Source organism: Clytia hemisphaerica, unplaced genomic scaffold (genome assembly GCF_902728285.1).
Source record: "Clytia hemisphaerica strain Z4C2 unplaced genomic scaffold, Clytia hemisphaerica genome assembly, whole genome shotgun sequence".
In the NCBI taxonomy this organism is placed as follows: Eukaryota; Metazoa; Cnidaria; class Hydrozoa; order Leptothecata; family Clytiidae; genus Clytia; species Clytia hemisphaerica.
In genome coordinates, this window is record NW_027103414.1 from 2103842 (window position 1) to 2115000 (window position 11159).

General features: G+C 35.8%; 1 protein-coding gene across 1 annotated transcript; it reads left to right on the forward strand.

Moving 5' to 3' along the window:
* The first annotated feature begins 3977 nt into the window (after window positions 1–3977).
* LOC136797593 (dapdiamide synthesis protein DdaC-like) lies at window positions 3978–9022 on the forward strand. The gene is made up of 5 exons (XM_067054184.1): window positions 3978–4165; window positions 4916–5413; window positions 6130–6330; window positions 6903–7076; window positions 8523–9022. The coding sequence occupies exons 1-5, from the start codon at window positions 4115–4117 to the stop codon at window positions 8769–8771; spliced, it is 1173 nt and encodes a 390-aa protein (XP_066910285.1). The 5' UTR covers window positions 3978–4114; the 3' UTR covers window positions 8772–9022.
* The last annotated feature ends 2137 nt before the right edge of the window (window positions 9023–11159 follow it).

Consider the following 11159-nt stretch of genomic DNA (forward strand, 5'->3'; position numbering starts at 1 on the left):
ATCCTGCCCTATTTTGACAAAGATTTCCTGATAAAATCTATTTTTTTCGACAGCCAGCTCCTCTACGATAATCTTCATTCAAAGTAAACATATGACAATTGTCTAAGCTTTCTATATAAACCAGCCTTCCTACTTTCTACGAGTAGAGTTTTCGTCAGAACATGTTCAACATGTGAATTTTTGGGGCAAGATGGAGTTTTTAAACGCTCTTATTTGATTTGGTTGGTCGTTAACCAGTAATAAAACAATTTTGTTACTTTTTCTAAAGAACGCGTCATTTTTATTACTTCAAATGACCAATTATTAAAGTATCTTATAAAAACTCCATCTCATCTGGAACTTTCACAATTATCTGGTCTGTAAATTATCATTGTATTATATGGTTTTTTTTTCTTTTGGATAATATTTCTTGCTTTTTTTATTAGTATTATTTTCATGTCATTTTTTATATAATATTGTTCAGAAAAATTCTTGTCACACTTCAAAATTTGTCATTTCAGTGCCGTTTTCCTAGTCCATCACGTTCAGGTGTAGAAAAAAATTATCAACGGAGTTCTTTCAGGAAAGAAATTCTCACCAGTACTCTTTCCTAGGAAATTTTTACCCCTCTGAAAAATTAGAACAGCTCATTCACCCTAATTTCGAGAAAAAATACACCCTGTCTCACAGTCCCGGTGGAACATTTTTCCTCAGCGGGGATAAAAACTCCTATTGAAATCCCAATAAGGATAAAAATTCTATTGTTCATTCCAAGGTTATTACAAAATCCAGTGGGGATGAGTTTAGGGTGCAATTTTTAAACATTGAATTTCGAATGGGGATAAAATCAAAGTCAGTTTCCCAGTGGGGCTGAAATTTCAGGGTATTTTCCCACCGGGAAGAAATTTTCTAGTTGGGCTGGGGTCCCAGCGGGTCTGTGACACAGGGGTGTAAAATCTACATCTTTAGAAAAAAGACCCTGTTTATAACCTTCGCTTGAATGAAATTTTTACCGCGTGAAAACAGTGAGAAAAAAATTCTGGATACTTGGCTATCAACTTGAACAATCGAAACTATCTGTCTTCTCCCCGACCTAACTTTATCTTAGATGTTTTTGATTTGTTGCGTAATCTATATAAAGTCTGTCTCAAAATAATTTGCAGCTGAGACAAAAATGGCTGTAACTTTTGATAGAATTTGAATCAAGTTGCGATTTTGTGTTCGTTAAAAAGATATTTGTGAGTGGAATATTATCAAGTAAAATTTTGGAAAAAAAGTAAAATGAATATGAAAAATGAAGAAGAAAATATCAACTTCTTGTTGAAATGTGGTATAATTACCATTTTCACAGGAGTGATTCTTCAATCTCAGATCTTCATCACTGTGAAATTTTTCAAAAATATTCATCCAATCAAAAGACATCATCAAACAAAGTTTATTGCTGGTTGACTCTATAAAGTAGTAAAAAAAGACAAAAAAAACAGCCTTTTGTCGATCAACCAATAACAAACTTTGTTTGATATCTTTTCATCTAATCGCAACTTGATTCAAATTATATAAAAAATTACAGCCATTTTTGTCTCAGCTGCAAATTATTTTGAGACAGAGTAGCACATTACAAATTTGTAACACAAGTTACTGACTCTATGAAAAATTTAATTTGGCAAATGCCTGGAAAAGTTGAATATGCAGCACGCTTTTAGAAAATAAAAGGAATCTTTGATCGGATTCTAAATACTACGTGCTGGTACGTATGCTCTCTAAAGGCCATGTGTAGACGATGCTATCGTCCGTATAATATGTTATTATGATATAACATAGTTTGTATATTATAAAACGTTATATGTCGCGCGGCGGATAGTGTCTGTGTTTAAGACAACAGCTACCCCCCGAAAAAAAATCCCGTCTTCACGTTTTCCTCTTAGATGAAATTCGTCTTAGATGTGGCTCCACGAAAGAATCTTTCTGTGTTAGTGGACGCTTTGATTCAATCAAAGCTAGCCGCCTGATGAGGGGTGTCGTTTGGGGTGGACTCGACAATGTCCTTTTCTTGTTCCTATCTATCTGAAAGCACCGATGGTCGATTAATCGATAAGTATGTCTGACTGCGTCTTTAAAGCGATTTAATAATGTCAAAGCCCCCCCCCAACAAAAAAACAAAAAACTGACTGTCAGTCGTTTCAAAAAAGCTGTTAGACCTTTTGTTTTACGTACAATTTTTCTTTTGAAGGACTGACAGACTCGAAAGTGGCTTTCACCTTTGTGCACTTTGTATTGACGTCAGTCGCACTTAGTTTTTGTTTTGATAGGCTGGTACGTCCAGACACACAAATTTGGTTTATCAAAACACAAACATGTCAGACTGGCTGTGCACCTCAATACCAGTCTCCTCGGCCTAATACTCTGTATCAACTTCTACAAGGATTGGTAACGAGGTTGTCACTCAAAAAAGAGGTATATAGAAGGTGTATATCTTGTGATTTATCCTTCGGTAGGAGAGTGCGACTAGCTAGACTCAATACCAGTCCTTTTTTAACGAAAAATGGCCCGTCTGACAGACCTCCTTTTGCAATTTGTTTCTCTTTTAACTCTCGACCGTGTTAGTTTGTTTCTAGACAAAGAAATATGCTTCTCAGCCTTTTTAGCTCAAGTCATTTGATTTGGTGATGTATTCACTTTATATTTCAACGAACTCTATTCAGGCTACAATCATGGTCGAAATATATTGAGAACTCCGGTTATTTTAACGTTTTTCAAGATTTAAAGTTCCGGCGAGAAAGTCACTTTTTGGCTAGTTGATGAATTTATTTGAGTAATTCAATTCGGGAGGGGTTTATTGACTTCCAGGCTATATTCTGAGCCCTATTAGACCATTTTTGAACATTTGGCAGAGTTAAAACTCTACACCCTTCCAACCTAATTTAGAGCACTTCAAAATCGTTTGTAGTTATAAGATTTCATAGGAAATTCCCTTTTTTCTCAAATATTACGACCATGATTGTAGTTAGTTTACGTTGGTTTAGTATCGGGACAAATTTACTTATCAATTGGCTCGTTAAAATTAATTTGGAGATGAGTGGATAAATTTTATACTGTGACGAAAGTTCATCGTTAGGCGATCGGGATCAACCATAACCTACTAGCTATTGAGGGGACCTCTCAGATCACTTAACCTTTTCCTTCGATCAGGGTATCCCTTATTAGAGATAGGTTTATGGACAAGTAGTAATGGTATACACTATATGGTATACTGTTTTTCCAATTAAGTAAGGGAATGGTCAGAATGTATAATAATGTAGTCCGCCCTGCATGAGTGCACAACATTTTGATATTGAGGCTTATTTAGGATTACTTACAATCTGGAAATTTACTGTAGTTAAACCCGATTTATATATGACCCTTATCCAAAAGTAAGTAATCTTATAAGTCACCCTTAATATCCAAAAGTGAGTAAAAGTAAGTATAACCGTCACCTTATTAATCAGTCAGCTAGAGTGTCTGGAGTGTAGGGGGAAAAACTTTACCAATGGATGGGGGGGGTGCGATTTGCGGGTGCATTTTTTGTTACCCTTTTGAGCAGGGGGTTAGAAAGAATTTTCCAGGTTAGGGGTGGGGGTGCGAAAAATTTTTTGGATTTTTTTAAATTTTTTTAAATATCTTCCACTCCCCCCCCCCCTAGCAGATACTTTCTGACCACTTACTAATAACTATCAAATAAGTGTAACATAATTAACATAAAAAAAGTCAAAGTTTCTTTCAGGCTCCTCCTCCTCTAAGTTCTCCTTTCCAAGTCCTCTTCTTTTGAGCTCTCTTTTCCAATCTTCTTCCTTCGAGCTCTCCTTTTCAACTCCCTGATCTTTTTCTTTTTCTTTCTCATATCTTCTCGCCCTATTCAGGGGTCTGAGCTCAAGAGCCTGAGCCCCACTCTATTGATGTCTATTCATCTTTCAGTTTATTAACATCGTGTTGACTCGTAGTCCCAATCTCTCTTTGCATTATTCATCGATGATTAGTTTATTAGTTTCACAATACATTTCAAACTAATTTAACCTCTGAACGTTTCATCGAACGAATACACTCACTTCTACATTGTTTTTATTTTTATTCTTCATTGTTGCAAGATTTTTGGAAAAATATGTTGAAATTCAAATGGCTATTACGAGCAGATGGACCAAAATGTGCGAGAGTAAGTCAAATTATTTACATACCCGTATCACATTTCCCTCCATTAAATTGACCAGGTGTTAATACACTCCCTTCTACAGACCCAATGAGACCCTTTTCCACTGGAAAAATTAGCCAAAATATCGTCCCTAGTGGGAAATTGTACTCTAATTTTTGTCCCCACTATAAAATAATCAATTCAACCTAATCCTCACTGAAAAATATCGTGCTATTTTTCTCATCCCCACTAAATTCTCTGACTTGAAAACTATGGAATTTAAATCCCCAGTCATAAAAAATATGGGAATATCAATCCCCATCAAGTTTCAGTCCGTATTCTTACCCCTAACTGACTGAAAAATCCTACCGGGTCTGTGATGTTAATGGAGCCAGGTTGGGTAAAAAAAACATATCCTGAAATTTTACTCAAATAATGAAATCGCGAACCCATTAGGGATAAAACTCTAAATTGCTCTCACAGGTTGTATATTTCAGCATGTGATTCTCAAGTGGAATCAAATACTACCAGTGGAGAGATTGGGGAAAAAGGAGGGAAAGGGGAAAAAAGGGAAAATTGATTAAATTATTCCTCGCTTATTCGAATCCCTCTATAATTCGAGCTTATTTCCCAGTCCATTTCAAGAAGAAACCCCTTTAAAATACTTTCTATAATCCGATTCTCTCTGTAATTCGAACAAATTATATTCCCCTTTCGAGTTCAAATTAGGGAGAGTCAATTGTATCAATTATTTACATTTACATTTGGCCGCAGTTCTATTCAGCAAAAGTTGGGAGGATTCTCAAAAATTCAAAAGTAGCGTCATCAATGCATATCAACGAATTAAAATCAATTGACCAATCACAACAACCAATAATCGAATGTCGAGACAAAAAATACCTTGCAGGATCTACATCAAAGAATTTTCCAAAAACACTTCCAATATACCTCCACAATGAGTTCAAAGCTATAGAACTCTCCAATCAACACAATAACATTTTAGATATCGGTGCAAATTTACGACCAATCTTAGATGATATTTTTAACCACGAAAATAAATCTGCTGTTTTGATCAAAAACTTGCCAATCACAAAAACAGATCATTTTCATGACTTTATGAAAGGCTGTGATTACCAACCTATGACGTATGAATCAGGATCGGCGTATCGGGCATCTGTCAATGACTTGGTCTATTCAGCCAGTGATGAGCCACCTGAATTCTCAATCGAGCCTCACAATGAAATGTCCTATTTGTCGCAATTCCCTCAAAAGGTAAACTCTATTTTCAACTTTTGCCATACTTTAACGATAGATTTTGTGATTTTGAGTAGATATAATATGGCTCCTGCACGAAAATTTGTACCAGGGAAAAGATCCAAAACGCAATATTCTTAACACCACTCCCCTTACAGGGATAGCGAACATCGAAATACAGATGCATTTTTCTTCGTCAACACCGACAGAGAAAATAGCTAAAATCCTTATTTTGTCACCATATGGCAAGTTTGACGCCAAAATATGACCGTCAAACACTAAAACACCGACGAGACACCAAAATTTAACTAATGATGCAGAGCAACAATTCTGAACAATTTAATAAAAAAATTCGACATTTTTGATGACGTTTGCACATTTTGATATATTTTCATTTTTGAGAATTGAAGTTATCGTCGTCTTTTTATTATGACGTTAATGAAACCGCTTCTGTGACGTGTTTTTTTCCACGTATTTTACAACGTAAATATCATTTTTTAGCTGATATTTTGAGACAAGGTCATTTTAAATTTTTGACCCAGCACTTTTTGAAATCCTCTCGTTAATACGATCTGTAAAGCTATACATGGCTTGATCAAAACGGTAAGAAGCGGTCGGCGTGACGAAAAATATGTTTTAGACTTGCCTTAACTTACCAGAGGGGGCTAATACCGTCAAACTATCAAACCGGTACGCCCTCCTATCAACTTTATTTTGTTTACTTACTTTTCTAGATTATATTTTGCTGTTTGAGCAAAGCATCCTTTGGTGGAGAATCACCCATTGTTTTCAATCGAGATTTGATAAAACAACTTGACTCGAACATATTTGATAAGTTTCGTACGAAAGGGATCCGATATTCCCGAAACCTAAAACATCAAAACAATACAAATTATATCACGTGGCAAAATACTTTCTTCACGGATAACAAAAAGGTAAAGATAATCTTTTGCTCGTTGCATTTCTTTCTCATTTCTGCTTATCAAATCTAGTGTATTCTTTATTAGCTTTTGCTTTGTGTCAGAAGTAATTGTTCCCGACCCTTTCAGCATCACAACCAATGAAGTATAAGCCCGAAGGGCTTTTGCGATCATCAATCATCAACCTTTCTCAGGCAAGAAGAAGTGAAGTGAAGCCTTAAAATATGCGCCGTATTTTTGACGACAGATTGAATCTAGCAATTCTTTTGTTTTCGAGTAATACTTTTTTCGAAATTTAGGACTAAATTTTAGTTTCAATCTGCTTTTTGTGTAAAAACCAGGCGGGGCGCGCTAGTCCGCGCAACTTTGGTAGTATTTGTTGGCTTCAAATCCTACCAATGAGATTCGATTCTATCCCTTCGGGCTTATACTTCATTGGTCACAACCTACCACCATTGATGATATTTCCAAATGGGTTTAGGTTTTGGATGTGCTACTGGGAGCTTCTGAACTCGCTTCTGAAGAATAAAATTTTTTAAACTATGATGAACTAATTAAAAAAATGCTTAATAACATTTTGTCAATAGGAAGCTGAGAACAAAATGGAAAACCAGGGTTTCGAGTGGAAATGGAAATCAAATGGTGACGTCACAATTTGGTACCAACTTCCAGCGTTTTTTACGCAGCCTCATTCTGGTGAAGAAATTTGGTTTAATCAAGCAACAGCCAATCATTGCACTTATTATAAAAGTCATCCTATGGTAAGCCTCTTAGTACTTTAATGGGATAAATTTTCACGGGGATTAAATTTCGTGGATTTCGCTGATTTGTGTTATTCACCACATATTTTTGAACAAAACTCAAAAAATGTCGAATAAATACTTTTTGAATGTTTACTGGCATCAAAGAGGCGCTAATAAAACGTATTTCAACAACCAACATGCATGATTTGACAGTAAAAGGCACAAAATCGTGAAAATATTGTCACCTAGCAAAGTCAAACGCAAAATTAAGTCACCGCAAAATTACAAATTTTTGCGGATGAGCTCAACAACCAAATTTAATCTCCGAAAAAACTAATCCCATTAAAGTATGTTGCAGTATTTGAAGACATATAAGTGTATTTATTTACATTTTCGGAGAACATTATGCGAGAGGCGGAAGGCGTTTTTAGAGTTTTTCGTGTTCGGCATTTTGGGCGTTATTTAGGTAGGCGTTTTTAGGGTTCCGCATTTTATCAATTTTGAAGCGTGGGCTTAAGATGGTAGATTTTTGCATTCCTCTTCACACGTCGTTCAAAGCTTCTAGAGTCGCTTGCAACTTTACTAGCAACACGTCACAAAAGTTTTTAGCGTTGAACGTTTTTTAGCTTTTTTGTATGTATTAGATATTGACTAGTGTTTTGTATAATTTTATGTTTTATGTATCAACATAGAATTTGACAGATTCAAAGATTTTCTATCTGAACTTTAAGTACCCTTTCAAAAAGAAAGATTTGATACGACAGCTTCAAAACAGCAGTTTTACAAGCGGGTGTTGTGTTTTTCGGTATGTACAATATCTATGTTCAAGGTCAAGTTTCAACAAGGGGTTTTTTAAGTATAGATGGTTTTTCCGGAGTGTTATATGTTTATTCGCGTTTTAAGTTTTCGTGTTTCATGTATATAAGTTTACAAAGTTTTCAGCTCTTCTTTTCGATCCCCCACGGTTTCTCTCTAGCAGTTCCATTTTCAGAGACAGTTGGAGCACCCAAATTGGCGAACGGGGCTAGTGCAGTTTTCATCCGAGGGGATCAAAACGGAGAAAATAGGTTACGAAAAGTATTTTATGGTTAGGATTAGGATTAGGGTTAGGATTAGGAATAGGATTAGGATTAGGGTTAGTAATAGGATTAGGTGTAGGACTAGAATTAGGACTAAAACTAGGATAATTAATATTAGGATTTTTATTTTCATTAGGATGTATATTTTATATTTTTCGACTCTAGGCTTTGGTACGGCTCCTACTACATGAAAGATATCAATCTGTCTCGAAATCGAGATTTCTAGATGTTCTTTTTTGTTTTGTGTCTCAGGCCTATAATTTCGGAGAATTAGTAAATAAATGAATTTATTTTCGGTTCGCAGATAAGAAAATAATTATTCGAAAATGTGTATAATTTCATTTCCAAAATTACCAGAAAAATAATGCTGTCATTCTTTTTACAGTTCGAAGGGAAAGAGGATTTACCACCGAGTGAATACCCGTACCACTGTTGCTATGGAGATGGTGAAGAAATCGAAGATGACGTCATCGATCACATTCGATCAGTTATGTGGAGAAATGCAATGTCATTGGCTCTTTTCCCTGGAGACGTTTTGATATTAGATAACTTGCTGTGTCAGCATTCGAGGATAGGATATGAAGGAGGTGAAAGGAAAGTTGTGGTATTTTTGGGAGAACCGATCAACAGATAGAATCGTTTGTTGTTCACCAAGCAGAATCTTACACAAGCACTTAAGTTAAAGTAATGTTTTCATTCACTCCAATATTGGTGAAATCATCAAAAGGTTGATTGAATTTCCTTTAAGAACAAAAATGTGCTCTATACCAGGCCACCACTTTAGGGCATACTGCGCTGCCATCCAGACTAACCTCCAAGAACTGAAAACAGGACTTATTTGATTACACAGCTCATATACCACGTAAAAGCGTATACCACGTATAATACACCACTTCTCACAGACCCACTGGGACCCCTTCCCACTGAAAAAATTGGTCAAATTATCATCCCCGGTGGAAGATTAACCTCCAATCTTTGTCCCACTGAAAAAATATCAAACAGACCAATCCTCACTCTGCAAAATATTATGCTATTTTTCCCATCTCCACTGACTTGAAAACAAAAGAGTTTAAATACCCAGCCATAAAAAATATGGGATTATCAATCCCCATTGTATCGTTCAAGTCCTTTATTTTTACCCCCACTGGCTGGCTGAAGAAATCCTAACAGGTCTGTGAGAAGGGGTGTGAATTTTTATAATATGCCAATAATATCAATGATGAGATTGCTGATAAGATTTCAATCAGATCCGAAGCTGCCGTCAAATCTCAATTTTACACGCGCACCGTAAATATAATGTGGCTTAATCAGACAGATAAAGCAAGAGAAATATAGAAACATTTTAATGGAGATAATCCTTAAAATTAGTTACAGAACATTTTCATTAAACCCAAGTAATTCACATATTGATTAGAACAATTTTTCATGTAAATAGTTGATATTTAAAAAAAATTAGCAACAAAAACAAACATAAATAATGATTTGAGGAAATTTGCTGTCTGTCATTTTCTGCTATAATTTTTTTATACTTTCATAAATCTGATGAGTGCTTCATGCACTGACGATGGCTGACTTTTAATTTTTATTTAAGTAGATATATTTTGAAATAGAATTCGTTTTATTTTTTTTGCATCAGTTTTTTTAAGAAATATCCGGGGGTACTCGATTCAAAAACGACTATACGTACAGCCCAACATTAGGTCTTTGAAATCGGACCTTTACAAGGCAGAGAAAGTTTTGCAAAAGTTTTGAGTGAAACCCTTACGGTGCACTTTCTTGAAGATTTTTGACCATTTTCAGGCAAAATATGGTCAGATTTTTGAAATTCAACACCCTTACAGTGCACTTTTGGAAGCTTAAATAATATACCCTCAAGGGTTGCACATATGGTCACATACGGTAGGTCATTTACCTTGAGTGCCCCCCCCCCCAGGAAAGAAATAGACACGCGTGCTCTGATTTTCACTTTTATTATCTATCACTCACACCCATTCTCATCTATCTTCATTTCATGCATGATGGGAGGACATGTCACCGTGAAAATCACATGACGAAAACATATTTCGACCTGTGACGGTGAATGACAATTCTATTACAGCGTGCAATCAACGTGCAAAGTAACCATGACGACAATCCAAGATCTTGGATTAAGTTCAAAGTTGATATTTTTTAATCGCGTGGTTGGAAACATAACTAAAAAATGTCATCAACACTTTTCAAAGAAGCTCTTTATCTTTGATTCTTTCGACAGTGCAGTGATTAGATTGACATATGCGCGACAAAACTCTAAGTCTAAGGTCGTCATAGGTTGATATGTTCTTTGAAAATTCAGCTTCTGATACTCAGGGTAAGAACTAAAACACATTGTTCACGGTTACTTTTTCGCAAATTTGGCAAAAAATCGATAAATCGAGTTTCACACATAGAGATACTAACGGCAATGATTTTGAAACTCTTGTAGATCAGGTACCAAGCTACGTTCGTTATACGTGAGACGTGAGACACACTTGGGAAAATGTACTTTAAAGCCAGAAAATTTTGCAAGTGAGGTCCATTAGTCCATTATACACGAAGTTTTTCGTGTTTCGTGGAAATTATACAATTTCGTGAATTTGACAATCCTGCCTTGACGCTTGAGAGTTGAGAGGAGAGTGAAAGTTGTATTATTGTATTTGGTTTTTGCTCCACGTTTTACTTTTTCAAAAGAATACAAACACATGTTCTTTTTTTCAAATCAGTCATCAAAACTCAATATTACCGACCCGCCACCCCAGCCCAAACTTTGAATTCACTTTATTTATAGAGGCTGCGGCTGCGCGCAACCAATGAAGTAGAAGCCGAATGCTAGAAGTCAATCTCTACTTTGGTAGGATTTGAAGCCAACAAATAAAGTTGCGCGGCCTTGAGCGGCTCGCCTGGTTTTTACACAAATGATAGATTGAAACTAAAATTTACCGCTAAATTTCGAAAAAAATAGGGTAGGTAGAAAACCTGGCCCACCTCTCTGGCCCGGGCCATATGG

Excerpts from the sequence above, each read along its gene's own strand:
- LOC136797593 (XM_067054184.1), top strand. The coding sequence starts at position 4,115 with ATGTTGAAATTCAAATGGCTATTACGAGCAGATGGACCAAAATGTGCG. Across the intron at positions 5,414-6,129 it reads TGTCGCAATTCCCTCAAAAG|ATTATATTTTGCTGTTTGAG; the intron begins GTAAACTCTATT and ends TTACTTTTCTAG. Across the intron at positions 7,077-8,522 it reads ATTATAAAAGTCATCCTATG|TTCGAAGGGAAAGAGGATTT; the intron begins GTAAGCCTCTTA and ends TTCTTTTTACAG.